At 39.0% G+C, this 17,537-nt stretch overlaps 1 protein-coding gene across 3 annotated transcripts in view; it reads right to left on the bottom strand.

Moving 5' to 3' along the window:
- Nucleotides 1-17,537, bottom strand: part of LOC140194040 (exostosin-1-like) — a 517,224-nt gene that overhangs the window by 469,417 nt on the left and 30,270 nt on the right. The window contains exons 2-3 of one of the 3 annotated variants that reach the window (XM_072251404.1): nucleotides 11,105-11,842; nucleotides 9,259-10,275 (exon numbers count right to left, since the gene is read on the bottom strand). In XM_072251404.1, coding sequence (XP_072107505.1) covers nucleotides 9,259-10,256 — 998 coding nt within the window. In that variant the 5' untranslated portion in view covers nucleotides 10,257-10,275; nucleotides 11,105-11,842. Of the gene's footprint in view, nucleotides 1-9,258; nucleotides 10,276-11,104; nucleotides 12,045-17,537 lie in introns of those variants that run through there. The other 2 variants (XM_072251403.1, XM_072251405.1) reach the window with 2 other exon arrangements.

The raw sequence follows: 17,537 nt of genomic DNA, 5'->3' as shown, positions 1-17,537 counted from the left end.
AGTATGTTCTGTTTTGTTGCGTTCTGTGTTATTCTTCCGAGTATGCGGAATCAGAATGTGTGTCAACACATGCAGGCTGCTCCCCGGTGTATCCTGGGGTATATTGGTTGTTAATGCACATGATGCATTGTAGTGTATGTTTTGATGTACATGTGATAAATCTGAATCAGGATCTGAGCATGCTGTCATTTAATCTGTGTATCAGGTGAAGACATAACATCCCAAAATAAATTACCTCATACCTCAAAGTCCATGTAAACCATGGTATGCCCTGCCTTCAGCAACGTCCTTATTTACCTCCCCAAAAAAAACTCCCAAAAATATCATGCCAACTTCTCCAAGTGAGTTCACACCCTTCTGAATTAACATAAATCCTGTCTCTTAGGATAGTTTCCGATCATTTATCTACTATTCAGGAGTGTTTCGTGAATTATCCCTCCTTTTCTTTTTGAATAAGAGAGAAATAGTAGACATCCCCCCTCTTTTCTAGCATCTTTCCTGTTGCAACAATGCAAAACTCGCCATTAGAGTCACAGCGCTCTCCAAACTTTCTTCCTCATAGCATCCCAAGATAGATTCTGTCATACACTAGAGGTTTATTCTCCTCAATATGTGCCAGTACTCTAACAGTTTCCCCTTCATGATAGAGATATTCCAAGATATCTATATAGCCCCCATATCCTATGAAAAGTATTCATTTAGGATCTTGCTCATACTCCCTAGCTCCACACATAGATTTCCTTTTTGGTCCCTAAACACAAAACCAACCCTTCAGCCCATGATGCTGTGCCAACCTTTTAACCCAAGTCAATCATTCTAACACTGCCCTCCCACGTAGTCCTCCATTTTTCTTTCATCTATGTGCCTATCCAAGAAACTCTTAAATATCTTTAGTATATCTGCTCTCCTACCATCCCTGGCAGCTCATTCCACACACCCACCACCTTATATAAAAAAAACCTTCACCTGACAACACCACAATACTTTCTTCTAACCACCTTAAATTATTCTCACTCACGTTAGCCATTTCTGCCCTGGGGGAAAAAAAATCTGCTGGCCAACTACTATCTATGCCTCTTATCATCTTATACTCTTCTATCAATTGACCTTTCATCCTTCTTCAATCCAAGGATTGAACCCTAGCTCACTCAACCTTTCCTTATTAGACATGCTCTCTAATCCAGGCAGCATCCTGATAAATCTCCTCTGCACCGACTTGAAAGATTCTACACCCTCCTATAACAAGACAGCCTGAACTGAACCCAAAGTGTGGTCTAATTAGTTTTATAGAGCTGCAACATGACCACATGGCTCTTGAACTCAGGCCAACACATCATGTGCGTTCAACTTGCATGGCAACTTAGAAGGATCTATGGATGCAAACACCAAGATCCCACTGTTCCTCCACACTGCTAATAATCTTGCCATAACTCTATACATTGCCTTCAAGTTTGACCTTCCAAGTTGTATCACATTACACTTCTCCAGATTGAATTCCATCTCCATTGACCTTCAGTGCTGGTATATTTTTCTTTGCATTCCATTGCAATTTTTTTCTAATCCATTAAAAAAACTCTTCTGCTTCTACATTTTTGTGTTCTCTATTTTTTAAAGGAAGTTTACATTGTTAAAGCATCTGAATTTCCCAATTTAATTGAAAGCTGAAACAGGAACCAAGTCACAAATATTATATAAAAAGCTTTAAAGTTTGTCTTCTACTGCAAGTACATATTGATACATCCATCTTAGTTTAATAATGTTATGGTTAGTTGATGGAACTTTTGCTTTAAGTACACATTTTACAGAAGGAAAAATAAATATTTTAACTTTTGCTACTTTTTCCCTATTAAAGTTTGGAGTCTAGTTTTGAAGTTGATATAAAGTAAAATTTTTAAAGGCATTTTTGTGACTGTGACATATGATTTTTTGTGTTTTACAAAAGATTTTTCATGTTTCATTATTGTGGAAAAAGTGGATCTATAACTAATTCATGCAAATATCAAAACTAACCCCTGTGGATAGGCGATCAGCATTTATGCTGTCTTTATATTTGTAGTGTTATGTCTTAATGTCTAAACAAAACTGAAGACACAAGAAAGTATTATTTGTATTGACTAATTTGAATTGTATAAAATTTTGCAACATAGAAACTGTTTCACATCAAGAATATTTTCAAAAAAATTGAAAATGCTGGGAATACGACTATGCTTTAGATAATCCAAAGGTTGTAGCTGGAGCTAATTATCTGTGTTGGGAAAACTCTTTGGGAATTGATGAAATTGCCAAGCAGATATTACTTTATTGTTGACTGTTAGCCCAATTTAGTCTTGCTGTGGTTTGGAAATATGTATTTTCCTAATATCCATCCTCCTGACAACAGCAAGACAACGTATTGTACTTCTGAAATGAAGTCACAACCCTGTTACAATTGCAGCGCTGATCTTGATAATATTAAATTGTAGTCCTCACTAGGTAGGGTAAAAAAAATTTAAAAGCCAAAATGTCAGGAGCCTACTGTACCTAACTTTTACCAAGAGGAGTACATTTTGTCAATCACTTCTCAACTTAAATGTCTATATTGGTCAAATCATACATATCTTTTAAACACTAGGTTAATTCTAATCCCTGATTAGATTTCTAAAAATTGCTTAAAAACATATGAATTGACAACCTGGTACATGGATAGGAAACATTTAGAAGGTTATGGGCCAAATGTAGGCACATGTGCCTATCTTGGTGGGCATGGACCAGTTGGAGTGAGGGTCTAGTTCAGTGCTACATGATTCCAACTGACTGACTAAATTATTTTTATCATTTTGTTAGTAGAAAGCACTTGCATCTCTTTGCAATGCAGTCAAGAGTACTATGATCACCAGCTATAAGTAGTATGTCATTAATTTGGAAGGATACAGAAGAGATTCACAAGGATGTTTAGCAGAACTCAAGGGCTCAAACGGATGGGACATTTCCCCTTGGAGTGTTACTGGCTGAAGGATCAACTATAGAGGTATATAAAGTCATAATGGGAACAGATAAGATGGACGATCACACTCTTTTTCCGCATGGTAGGGGAATCCGAAACTAAAGGGCATTGATACAACGTGAGATCATAAACATCTAAAAAGGACCCAAGGGTCCCATTTCCACACAAGAGCTGCAAAGGAAGCTGTAGAGATGGGTACAATAACAATGTTTAATAGCCATTTGGACAGGTACACGGATAGAAAAGACCGAAAGGGTGGTGGACCAAACAAAGGCAGATTGACATCTAGGTCAGAATCAATGAGTTGAGCTGGTGAGCTTCTTTCTCTGCTACATTATACTTTCACTCTATGACATTAGCTTTTGAATTAATAACATAATTGAAACAAAGGACAGAATTTCACACTCAGCTTCCAAAAGTATTTCATTTTTAATCCTCACAGCATTTATTATTTGCAGTTTGAAAACCTCATAATTCAGGACACTTCCAGACATCCAATTATGCCACTAAACAAATCTATTACCTCATTTAATAAATAAGAATTGGACAGGATTGTGAATCAGATTAATACAAACATGTCCTTAAATATGCATCTAACTTAATTTACTTGCATAATAAAAGCAATAATGTTAATGTTCACAGGACTTTGATAGGAGTAACCAAACTGGCATGTGGATTTGCAGATCGGTATCAAAAGTACTTTCAAATAGTATATGCCAATGGTGTAAGTTAAACTGCATCGACTTCCAACCTCAATAATTCTGGATCCAAGTATCAGCTTTTAAATTAAAGTATTAAAACTAGACAAAGTTATATTATTCTTGGAGCCTAAGTAAAAAATAAAGGTAAGGATAATAATCAAAACTTGCATCATTCAACTGAAAATATTTCCAAACATGTAGGTAGTAAATTTTAAGAAGTTACTTCAAAATTCAATACAGCATTCAGTTTTTCAAATTAAATTTATACCAATAAACCTTATAAAACTGAATTATGATAAAGAGTATGAAAAGAAATTGTCAGATGGCTAAGAACAAAAGGAAAGCAGGGGACAAAATTAATCAACTTGAAGATCAGCTTGTTCATCTAGCATGGAGACAAAAGAGATGGAGGACAGCTTAAATGGATTTTTGAATCTTTATTTGCTGAGCAGACTGTCACAAAGCCTATAGAATTGAGGCAAAACATGCACTGTACACAGATTACAGAAGAGGAGGGGCCTGATAATGTGGTAAATTAGATCAGCAAATTTGCAGATGACACCAAGATTGGGGGCATAGTGGACAGTGAGGAAGGCATTCAAAGCTTGCAGAAGGATTTGGACGAGCTGGAAAAATGGGCTAAAAAAATAGCAGATGGAATTTGATGCAGACAAGTGTGAGATGTCGCATTGTGGAAGGGCAAATTGGTAGCACTTACACATTGAACAGTAGGACAGTGTCATAGAATAGAGAGACCTGGAATACAGGGTCGTAAAGAGAGATTTTGGTACATTGGCCTTCAAAAGTCCAAGTATTGAGTATATGAGTTGGTATGTTGACTTGAAGTTATATAAGACGGTAGTTGAACCAAATTTGGAGTACTGTGTGTAGTCCTGGTCAACTACCTACAGGGAAAAAAAATCAATAAAAGTGAAAGAATATAGGGTAAGTTCATAAGGATGTTGACTCGACTTAAGTTATAGGGAAAGGTTGAATAAGTTAGTATTTCATTCCCTAAAGCGTAGGAGAATGAGGGGAAATTTGATACACGTATACAAAATTATGAGGGGTTTAGACTGTGTAAGTGCAAGTTGGCTTTTTCCACTGAGTTGGGTGGGAATACTAGAGGTCATAGGTTAAGAGTGAAAGGTGAAATATTTAACAGGAACCTGAGGGAGAACTTCTTGACTCAAAAGGTAGTGTGAATGTGGAATGGGTGGCCAGTGGAAGTGGTTGATGTGGGTTCGATCTCCACATTTAAGAGAAATTTGGATATGTACATTGTTAAGAATGGTATGGAGGGCTATGGTCCCAAGATGGGACTAGGCAGAAAAAAGTATGGCACAGCCTAGATGGGTGAAGAGTCTGTATCTGTGCTGCAGTGTTACATTACTCTACGGCTAATGATTTCCAGAAATATTACAATGGATGACATATCCATCAAGTAGTATCTATTGTTCTCATTGTGAATAAAAGTGCAAACTAGAGGCACAGGAAGCTAAACATGAAGAGAAGAATTTAACAAAATATTAGTCAAAATAATAAGGTAGTAAAACGATGGGACTTAAAAATATACATACTTGAAGAAACCCAAAACATCCATTTCACAATAATAAACAGAACAGTTAATCAGAAATTTTCCAATCACCTCCATGTTCAGTTAATCGGATTAAGGATTGAAATTGCAACTGTCATTCTATTATTTAACAATGATGGAGAGAAAAACAGTTAATTTCATTTCTGAAGAAATACTGAGTATTTGGGCAAGCTAAACAAAGTCAACATGAAGTTGTGAAGAGACATTGGGTCTAACTAATCTTGCTGAATTCTTGAGAAGTTTGATGGCTATGGATAGAGGATTATCTATGCATTCTGTTCATACAGGTATCTAGAATACACTAGACAAACTTCTGTATAAAAGATTATAAATCAATAATAAAATGTTCATAAACTTCAAGAAGACCTTGTGACATGCCAGCCTCCAATATTTAGGTTTTTTTTAAATAGGATGAGAGATGGAGACTCAGAATAAAAGTATTATTTTCTAACTTACTAAATACACCACAAGTGCTAATAACTTGGAAAAAGGAATACCAAGTCACATATCCAGGCTAGCAGATGAATTAGGAAACAGAAGTGGGACCTTAATTCTAATGTGAAATGAAGTTGTGCAGGCCCTGTACAAACGCACAATCCAATGCTAGATCTTTTATAAAATAAATATATGCCTACAATTGCCAATGTGGTCAGCTCTCAATCCAATACTGAAATAAGGTTATTGCAAACACTTCCAACCTGTGCATGTTCTACCAAGTATTATTGGGTCTCCTGTTCCCGAATCAATAATCCTTAAAATCACCAGGGAAAAGTAGAGCTTTTTTAAAATGTTAGTTTAGTACTGATGAACAGAACCAGAGTGCCCTCTCTAGCTTGATGAAATAGCAAAGATTTTCTTGCTGCCGACCCTTGCTTTCTCCCCCCATCAGTCATCCAGCATTCACATAACTGTAGCCTGTAACAAAAGTTAAAATTACTTATAATCAGCACATCAGCTGCAAGTCTCATCTAACTCAAACCCACAGTCTGCTAAATGATGATAAAACACCAAGGGGAAATGTAGGGCATTCTTTATTCTGGCACACCTTCATTGTGTTGTATGTCATCTGATACACTTTAAGCTTAGCGTAATAATGAACTTGGGCCTTATAGTATACAAACGTTTGTACATGGACAAGGAAATTAAAAACAGAATAGAGCAAAATACGCTAGAACTGAGCAGCAGATATCAAGGGATGGATGGAGGGAGAAATAGAGTAAATTGTATTTCAGAATTAGAAAACGTTAGAAATCAAGCACATTTTAAGTTGCAGAGAAAGGGTTGATGTGTCCATGATGGTGTGGAGCCCAAGAGTTCATGTGTAGTTTCAGCATTTTCATATTTCTAGCATTGTGTTTTTTTCCAATGACAAAGGAAGAATCTGAGTATGTGGGTGTGAAGTGTAGCAGGTGACATGTGTGAGGAAATATGAGAAAATCCATCTCTGAAGAGAAACTGTGATTAAAGAAAACTCAAGAGACTGGGAGCTGTGGAGGAGTATTTTCATATTACTGTCCTCTATAATCCATAAGTACAAAACAAAGAAGAGTAATTGAGGGCTTGCATGGGTTTTTGGATACAAAATTGAGGAAGTGATGCTTGAACAGTACATAGCCATAATAGATCTTATCTGGATATTTGGGCACCAACTTCAAGAAGTTTGACTGGTCTTGGAGTTATAATTCAAGTGATGTATATATGGTTTATATTTATTGGACTTCAATAGATTATGAAGTTGTCTTATTTGGACAATTTTTAATGAGACAGATTTTCAAAGGGAAAGCTGGGAAAATAAACTTTATAGCTGATCCAGAAAACAGATATTAAAAATTGGACCTAATCTGGCTAGAAATCAAATTAGAAATAATCCTCCCACATAAATATTTCAAATATTTTTTCTACTTTATTTCTTTTATTCACCTCTACCCTCTGTGCATTAAACACAGAGAAGAGAAACAATTTCTGTGATAGTTCTCATTTTCCACACACCACTATTTTGGTGTGAATGTCCTAACTAAAATTGATGGTCTAAAGCTAAATGAAATTACAATATAACCTAGTAAAATGGTTCCAGGAGCTGAGTGGCCTCTGTGCTCCTATTAATAATAGCATTACGAATCGATCCCTTTACTTCAGTACTAATCAAATATCCATTTATCTAATCAGAGTATTTCTATAATTGATCCAATGGTAAATGTTTAAACAAATGCAAGCTATTTTGTAATGAGCACACAAGTTAGTGATTTTCCACAGTCCTTCCAATAACACGTCCACACTAGTGCCACACAATAAGTACTGAGTTCAGCTATTATGATTATTGAACATTTCAAGACGATAAGATTGCTAATCAGCTAAATAAGGTTGAAAGAGGGCAGAGAAAATTTACAAGGATATTGCCAGGACTGGAGGACCTGAGTTATGAGGAAAGATTGAATAGGATATGACTTTATTACTTGGAATGTAGAAGACTGAGTGGAAATTTGATAGAGGTACACAGACCTAAGAGGGGTAAATGCTTGCAGGCTTTTGCCACTGAGTTGGGTGGGACTACAACTAGAAGCTATGGGTTAAGGGTTAAAAGTGAAAAGCTTAAGGGGAATATGAGGGGACACTTCTTCACTCAGAGCTCTTGAGAGTGCAGAATGAGTTACCAGTGAGTGGGTACATGCAAGCTTGATTTCAATGTTTTAGAGAAGTTTGGACAGACACATGGATGGTAAGGCTATAGGAGAGCTATGGTCCCGATGCAGGTCAATGGAAGTAGGCAGCTTAAATGGTTCAGCATGGACTAGGTAGGCTGAAGGGCCTGTTTCTGTGCTGTACTTTCTATAACTCTGACTCATGACTTTTCAAATAACTTGAAATTAAACTGGATTACATATCAGGTTACACAATGGATATGTTCTCAAAGGCAAGTTGAAGTTATACAACAAGGCACGATATCAATAGAAACTAGAGTTATGGGCTATGATACCAACATTTGATAAAATGATTTCAAAGATTTCTACATAAAATAATAGAATTATTAGCCTTAATTAAAGACTTAACACTGGTTGTCATTGGCCATTGAGCTTGTTACTACAGATGACTCTCTAGACTGAAGAGAGCTATGCATGAGACAAAGGAAGGAGAAATACCAATTTCCATCTCCTCCAAATGATGATGAGAGACACCACAAGATCTAAGTGATTTGTCAATACATGGCTCATTTGCCAACCAGAATGCAGGCCTGAGATGAATACATTGCTTGGCATGGCCAGCCTAATACCAGCCCTCCTGAGTAGCTTTTCCACTGTAGTGTGATAATTCAACCTTACATGAGCACCAACAGAGACCATGACTTTGTGGCATATTCCTGGCACAGCAGTGTGTAATAGCAGGGAGGGCAGGAATTCACAACTACAAAAACGTGAATTTACCAATTTACCATGCAAATTAAAGTATTACTCAGATTACACAGAGCACAATGCATAAATCAGTTTAAACACGGAATATGTTATCGAGCATCTGACTATACAACAGAGTAAGCAAGTTCTATAACAACAAATAAATGATTAGAAATGCCAGTTACATCAGACATCACCACAATTGGATAATGATGTAGCTATTTCATTAAGTATTTTAAACCACATTTATGAATTTACCTTGTTTTTAGGGAAATGTTGTCAAACATTAAATTGACATTTTTACTCTTGCATAATGTTGCAAGCAACTTTCAAAGTAACCACTTAAACATTTCAGCAGAAGCTCACTTTTCAAAGCTGACTGAAAATGCATGAATCCATCACAAGAAACCATATATTATGAAATAATGATTGAAATTAATAAAATCATTACTATTTGTGCAAAGGTTTATAAATTATGCCCAATATGAATGGCAGCTTAGCATTTCAACGTGATCAATTGCACTACAATCCCGTATAAAAGAATGGTGCTGCATTATTTAAATGTATAACGAGTAAATGCAGATCACTTACCTTTCATATTCCTCATTGTCTTTATCACATCTGACATCTTTGTGTTTTTCCCAGTCCTTCCCATGTTTACAAGTGGTTAACAAAATAATATCTTCTCCATTATGTACATGATACAAGGCATTTCTGGTTTCTGAGCCAATGCCAGTTAGGTATCTTTTACCTTTAAAAACTAGTAAGTATTTTCTTGTGGGTGGCACATTGTTGTACATAAGCCAACCCCTTTCGCCTCCCTTTTGAGCATGCTCTTTGGAAAACAAGGGAATAGATATATCGAAATTTGATCGGAAGTTATCCATACCAATACTGGCTTTAGCTAACATAGCTTGCCCGATATCAAATCCTAAATCTTCCGTATAATCAGGCCAGGTTCCTGAATAAAGATTGAATATAAGATGATTCCTCCCGTCATTCCACAATGGGAGACTCTGAATTTTAGCTTTTACATTATGAACATACTGAAATGAAAGCTGATCTCTATCCAAGGTATCAATGCCGAGGATAAACAAACATGCTTGTCTTGGATCTGATGTATAATACCTAGAATCTTCGATAGTCGTAAGGATTTTCTGGTAACTTTCAGAAATCTTCTCCCCCTTCTGAGGCGGGTAGATATACACTTTGAATCCGTTTCTTTGGCAGAGAGAGGAATCGAAGCAAGTCTCCATCCTGCATTTTCGGTTCTTATAAACGTTCGCTTTGATCTCCCTCTTCTGCCTTGGGGAGAGTCCAGGGTTGAGGCCAAGCTGGGCTGCCTCCTCTTCATCGCTTCCTCCATCCTCTGAGCCGAAATAGCTATTCAATGCGTTTATCCACACTGGCCAGTGGCGTCTGATTGGGACTGAACCCTGGTTTCCGAGATCGTGGTGAAAATGATCCGCAGAAAATGATGAAGAAGATAAATGTGAGGGCGATTGTCGGAACCGCGCTCCTCCCAGGTAGAAAAGCAGCAAAAGACAGGCGCCGAATGACACTAGAAGGTACCTTTTCTTGGCCTGCATGTGGGCAAGCGGGTGGCCGCTGGCATTTTGAGGGAAGCAAGTGAGGAAAGAAAAAAAAAACAATTTGCAATTGAGTCATTTACTTATCAGAGACAAACACAAACTGTCAATTCTATTACAACACATCTCCCATAAAAAGTTTAGTTTCAAAGGCAAACATTTCTAGATATCTGCGGGAAACTGTCAATTAAACGTTCTCGTTTGATAGCCGGCGTTCTGTGACTAAAGCGGGGCCTGCGGCGGTGCGGCTCTGGACTGAGACCGGGACAGGAGCAGGTGTTGGGGTTAAGGCCAGGACCATGACCGGGCCGTGGGTGGAGTGGGGTCTGGGAATGTAGCTGGTGATGGTGCGGGACCGGGCTTTGCAGAGGAGAGTTTGGTACTAAGGCCGGGTGCCCCACTCTGCAGCCCCGTGGCCGGTGCTGAAGCAGAGCCCGCTGTCGCCATGTTGAAGCGGTTGCCAAGGCGAGGAATGGTGTTTCATTTCCTGCTGTATCCATCCCTCAGCCCACAGCGATTTCCCGTGGAGAAATATACCCCGACCGGCTCTGAGCAGCAGTCACAGCCGTGCTGCCTGGGCGCCCTGCCGCTTACACCAGCGAGCAGCCGTTGGCGGGTTACTCCCCCACTACATGCTATCCTGAGAATATAATGAGCTTAATGTGCCCCAACTCGCCCCCCGCCCCCCCCGTGTGTCTTATCAACACCAATAAACAAAACCAGGGGGACACGTTAAAAATTACACTATATAGATTCCTTACGGAAGCACAGACACCTTAAAATGTTCATTGCCATAGTACTTGAACTTAATGATTACTTCGGTTATAACTTCACGTGTTACTGTGTACCTGGGTCTAGTCTGGGGGTTACGGTGTAGCAACCTGTCATCAGGAACAACTTTTTCCCTTCTTCATTCTTCCACTCTTTGAGGTGTTGATAGTCATCCTGTGTGCATTGTGGGCGTTTTACGGTCGTTTAAGTTGCTAGTGTCCTTTTTGCTAGCTGTCATGTGAAATAGTCAATATCGTTAATTTTATTTATTTTCTATTATTCATACCTATGCTCTCGTCGGCGGCGAAGCCAAGGTCACTATCCACACAGGAAACATTTTTTCCCTCTCGCCCTCTGATCTAGCCGCAGACTTCTGAGAAATGATTTTTTTTCATTCAGGTGAAAACCGCAAAATATTTGTCTTCAAAGTAAGAAACATTATTCACATTTTTTAAAAAATGCCAAGTTCCTCTTCTCAACCGTCAGTGATAAAAGTCCTCATTTTGTTAACAACACAGGTTGTGAGTACGTGGAAAGTCCTGCGAGCAGTACGTGGAATAAAATGATGTCTGCTTTTTTTTTCCCCGAAAACCAATGAAACTTCCAACTTTCAAAGCCAAGGTCGGTTTCCAACAACTCCTGTCATGCCTTTCGAGTAAGACTAAGCAGCCGAGCAAGTGTGCACAGTGTCTGAGAAAACCAGCAGCGCAAAGAGCGACCCTAATTCCCGGGGCTCTGGTGCATTCAAGCGTAGAAGATGCTGTTATGTTCTCCGTCTCCCTCGGAATTCTTTCCTTTTCAGTCGCTTTCTTTCACTGAAACACAAGAGAGGAATCACATCCACAAAATACTGCAGAGAGTGACTAGTTGAACCTCTGCATGTAGAATTCCCCGGCTGTTTTTTTTTGCTGGTTTTAATTTTACTTGTCCGGGGTGAGAGCTGTGCAGTTGATTTAGTGAGTGGATCTCGGTGCCACAGCTGTGCTGCGAGCTAAGCTAAGCTAAGCTAAGCCTTGCCTTGCCTTGCCTTGCCTTCCCTTCCCTTCTTCCCTCCCTCCTTGCACTGACTCTGACTCCAGCTCCAGACCGTTTCTCTCAGCTCGTTCTAACCCAACTTGATAGCAGCAGTTCCGAGCTGCCCCACTCCCTCTCTCAGATTGGCTGATGTAGCACAGATTATGTGAAACCTCTTGTTGTGATTCGATAAAATTGACATCAATCACCGGTTCCAGTTCCCCCCCCGCCACCCGCGCGAGTCGCGCACGCGCAGCACGCATTCCAGGGATGGCTGTAGAGTGCAGTGGCGTCATTCCATCTCCGCCCCGTCCTCGCTACCTTTACTGTTTTAAAAGGAAAAGTATTCATTCGCTTGTCATTTCATCGCTTTCAGTGAAGTGACAGAATCCAAAGGCTAGCAATTAAGGGACCATCTGCAACGATAGATACAGTTTGAGTAATTATAACAGGTTTTCAATCAGGTGTCCAACTAAATTAGTTCAACACTGATTCAGTAGAGATGTTAAAATGACAGAAAATTAGATGACAATATAAATTTGGAAGTGGTATCTCAAAAGTTATCCCTGATACTAACACGGATTAGATTCTGCGAAGAGCAAGCAAAGTTACCACGTAAGGTGTTCTGATGAAAGTTTACTAACCTGAAGCATTAATGTCGTTTCTCCATCCATAAATACTGCCTAGTCTGCAGACGTTTCCCACTATTTTCAGATTTTGAGCTTATGAAATACAGAGGCGATTTGTTTGGAGTTGTGAGGGATCATAAAGGATTAGGACACAGTAAAAGTTGTAAAAATCTGGCTGATGAAAATTATTGCAACCAATGTAAGGCGCGATTTAAAGCAACATATCTAGGAAACAAAAAGAGGCGAAGAACACACTTCAAGAATAGTACTGAAGTGACAAATAATGATTTGAAACCTTTGTATTGTTGTTAAACATACCAAGCAGGGCAAAGAAGCGACAATAAAATAGATATAAAGGGAACTTGCTGGAAACACTTGCCAGAAATCATCAATAAACCTATTTGAGTGTAGAAATGCAAAAATTAAAGCATAAAAGTCAGAGGAGGACACGATGAAGCTACAAATCGCAGTGTCCTGTCAGACCGCAGCTTCAATATTACATCCAGTTCTGAACTTCAATAAACAAGAAATGCATTCAAACATTGTGTGGGAAAGAGAACAAGGCAACTGCAGAACGCTATTAATTTGTGTTCGTGATCTTTGAAGCCAGCTTGGACGAAAAAGCTAAGGGCCATCAAAGTCAATATCTGAAGTATAACATGTGTTAATATTTCAAATGGAGGGAACAATTAATTGGAAATTAATTAATAATGAATAGAAACAGCAAAACAAGTACTTTAAAATAGAGAGGAATGTGTGATGTTCAAATCCTAGAATAGGAGTGGAATTGGGGAGAAGTTGTTCACTGGGATTAGTGCCGGACATTCAATTATTACATTGACCAAAGCAGGAAGGATATCCATGAAGGAATGATGAAAAAAAACAATATGCGACAAGGTGTGTGCCTCAGTGCTACGTAGCCAATCATTAGCTCTAAAGAAAATCGCATGCAGTAATGTCAGAACTAAGTTTGTGCATACAACAACTCACAAACAGCAATGAAACAACTAATAGGTTAATATGTTTTGGTAAGTTTATCTGAGCGTTATTTGCAACTACTTTCCCTTCACTTTGTTGAATAAATCATTATTAAAGACGTGAAATAGATATTATTAACTTGAACTTGAAGTAGCAGAAATGATCAAAATCTGGTGATGATGACATCAGACTACGTTGGGAAGTGGAACAGAAGGAACCAGCTCAGAAAGTATAATTAAAGTTGTATCAAATCTATCTAGAGAAAAAGATATGGGATGGCAAGTTAATTTAGAAAAAAAACGTGGCGTATGGCTTGTAGGAGTGCAACGATCAATCCAGTTTATGAGACTGTGGTTAAACTGTACAGAACTCAACTCCTGCCAAACTGCACCTCGAGAACGGTGTTTATTCTGGTTATTGAGAAACAGAGGAGACATTCAAGCACTGAAAGTACTGGAGAGAAGAGCCACGAGATTGATTCCTAGTTAAAAAAAAGATATGAGTCATTGGTCAAGTGTAGAGAAACTCGGGGCTTTGGCCTGGACGAGGGATTAGAGCAAAGATTTGTAGACCTGTTAAAGAAGAGAATCACAAAACCAAAATATTGACTTAAGTTCAAACTAAGAAATTGCAAATGCTAAGGTTCTTCACTTAAAATGTGATCTATAAGATGGAATGAAATTACAAAGGAAATAAAGATCGTGACATTATTTAATGTTTTGATTCGGGACGGGAACATTCCTAGCTTCCTAAAGACGATCTGATTCTCTATAGTTATTTTAGCTATTATGGCCACTCAGCGTCTTCTCCTGCGTGGGCCTCCTGAAGTACAGTACGTTGAATGCAGAATAGTTATTTGTCAGCAGAACAAGCCCTGGACAACCGTCAGGGTTGGATTTCCATGACCAGCTGCGATTCCTTTGCTCTGTGTTGGTTACCTTTCCTTGGCGCCCACAGACTATTTCCCGACGTACAACATGACGCTCAGTCATTCTGAGTGCCATATGATTCATAACATTACTTTGAAAAAGTAATTTTTACATCCCCTAATTACATACATGTCAGTTCGAAACCTTGACTGTCTTGACTGCATTAAACGTGGCCCGACCTGCTGAGAATTTCCAGCATTTACTGATCTTGTTTAAAATACGAATTGAACTCAGAAAAAAATAGATTCACTTAATATTCCAGTCACGGCTGTCGAATTTTCCGATCAGGGATGCACTCACAGAGGTATGTTCGTCTTTGGTTCCAGTTGCAGTTGACTTCCATATCTTCCAAGTAGATAAACAGAAAAATCCAATAAATTTGTGAACATCTATTGGACTCAATACCCGCATCGCTTCCGCAGGAACCTGACTGGTAGTCTTGCTGAATACATCCAGGACCGCAGGCTTTCGAATGGACACCATGAACTTTCTTTCTCCAAATTTATTTAACTAAGCCTTTTCGTTTTGCATACAGCATACCTACGGAATGATTGTATGCTTATCCACCAGTTGATAATGAGCACAGTAATATGTCTGATAGTTTACAGCTATGCATTTCATACCAAAGGTGACCAATTATTGAAAAAGTTATGATGAGGTTATGTACTTCTATGTGTAAGCGCGTTATCTTATTCATTTTTAAGTTTGCATTTCTGTCTTTACAAATGAAAATAACATAAACCCGAAAAAAAATCAGTAATTTTGGACACATGTCAATAAGTTATTTATATTTTCATTTTATTTGTCCTTTAACTTAAAAAAGTACATACATGTTACGTACATTCACCCCTTTCAGCTTTTCCAGTCTAGCACTGGGTACATTTTATCTGGTTAAGTTAACGGCAATATATAAAAAAAACTTTTGCACAAATAAAATATTACACGAGAGACGTATGGAAATTGTCAGATTTGTTACTTCTTAAAGAATTCTATATACACAACACTGTTTTCTTCGTAGTCGTTTAATACTAAATATGTATAATGAAGAGTACTTTGATATGTACCAGTCTGATTTGCGCGTCAGACAAGTTTTACATAGTTCAGTAAAGGACCGATGCACAACGCGCCTGAGAAAAATCTAAAACAATTGTATGGTCAATGTTGAGACACAATTTCTCCAAATCAAGTGGAGGATAAAAATATCATTCATTAAGAAATTCGAACACATATGGCAGAAAAATGCTTCTGTGGAAGAATATTTTTTGCAACATCAGAATTGTTCGGTATATGTTCAATAAATTGGACAGGATACAGTAATTTTATTTTTTATATTACATAACCTGTCATATGATATTTTGACAATTCTGTCTACTTTGTTTTAAAACATGTTTTTCTTAATTTTACGAATCATAATGAAATGTCTCATAAAAGCGACATCTAGTGGTTTAACCAACTGATAAAACGATAGCATTTTGAAACGTGCAACTCTTTGTTACCAAGCATGAATGGACTGATTTACCTGAACAGACTATGCACACAGAGATTGCAGAACAATTTACCAAGAGAAAAGACAGTGTGCTTAGTGGCCTCTGTGATTCATTCATCCAGTTCCTTACTTTGGATGTGAATTATTATGGTATTATTGACATGTATATATATGGTGCATTTACTTAATGAAAACTGATGTTGGAAATCTGAAACTAAAACCGAAAATGGTGGAAACACTCACCAGCTCAGGCAGCATCTTTAGAAAGTGAAAATGAATTAATTTCAAGTTAAGACCCTTCTCAGAATTAGAGACAAATAAAGTAATTTAATTTTGTGACAAGAATACACATAGATTAGGATGTAGCTGTCCTGTGCTGGCACCAGTGGGATCAGCAGTTGGTCTGTCACCTGTCTTCAGGAGAGAGAGAGATAAGGAAAACAATGGAGCAGCATTTGGAGATGTTAATGAAGAGGAAGGAGAGCTGTCAAGATCGGCTCCCCCTTTGAACCCCGAACTGTTTGAAGTGATGGACAGGCGATACCCCAGCAGGGGGATAAAAAGGGACAGGTTCGCTAAGGCAACACACACGACACCCGAGGTAACGAGACCCTGGAAGCGGTGCGTCTCTCACAAGTTGGTGGGAAGTTTTGGAAGGCCGGTTGTGGGACCAGGCCATAGACGCACAGAGTTTTGGCTCAAACAGGCTTCGGCGAGAACAGGCAGAGGCCAGGGTAGGTTCCGGTAAGTTTTTTGTTCAGATTGTTTAGTGCAGTGAGAATGCCAAGCAGGATGTTGGAATGCTCCTCTTGCAGGATGTGGGAAGTCAGGGAGCCCTCCGGTGTCCCTGACAACAACACCTGCAAGAAGTGCATCCAGCTGCAGCTCCTGACAAACCGCGTTAGGGAACTGGAGCAGGAGCTGGATGATCTGCAGATCATTCGGGAGAATGAGGAGATTATAGATCGTAGCTACAGGGAGGTAGTTACGCCAAAGGAGCAGAGGACAAGAAATTGGGTCACTGTCAGGCGCTGGAAGAGGAAAGGGCAGGCAGAGCAGGGTTCCCCTGTGGCCATTCACCTCAACAACAAGTATACTGCATTGGATACTGTTGGGGGGGATGACTTACCTGCAGTAGCCGGATCTCTGGCACTGAGTCTGGCTCTGCAGTGCAGAAGGGAGGAGGGAGAAAGAGGAGTGCGGTAGTGATAGGGGACTCGATAGTTAGAGGTGCAGATAGAAGGTTCTGTGGTTGTGACAGAGAATCCAGGATGGTTTGTTGCCTCCCAGGTGCCAGGGTCAAGGATGTCTCTGATCGACTGCATGACATTCTGAAGTGGGAGGGTGACCAGCCAGATGTCGTGGTGCACATTGGTACCAATGACATAGCAAGGAAGAGTGAACAGGTCCTGGACAGTGAGTATAGAGAGCTTGGTAGGAAGTTGAAAAGCAGGACCTCGAGGGTGGTAATCTC

Source organism: Mobula birostris, chromosome 2 (genome assembly GCF_030028105.1).
Source record: "Mobula birostris isolate sMobBir1 chromosome 2, sMobBir1.hap1, whole genome shotgun sequence".
In the NCBI taxonomy this organism is placed as follows: domain Eukaryota; kingdom Metazoa; phylum Chordata; class Chondrichthyes; order Myliobatiformes; family Myliobatidae; genus Mobula; species Mobula birostris.
This window is presented reverse-complemented; position numbering and strand designations above follow the sequence as displayed.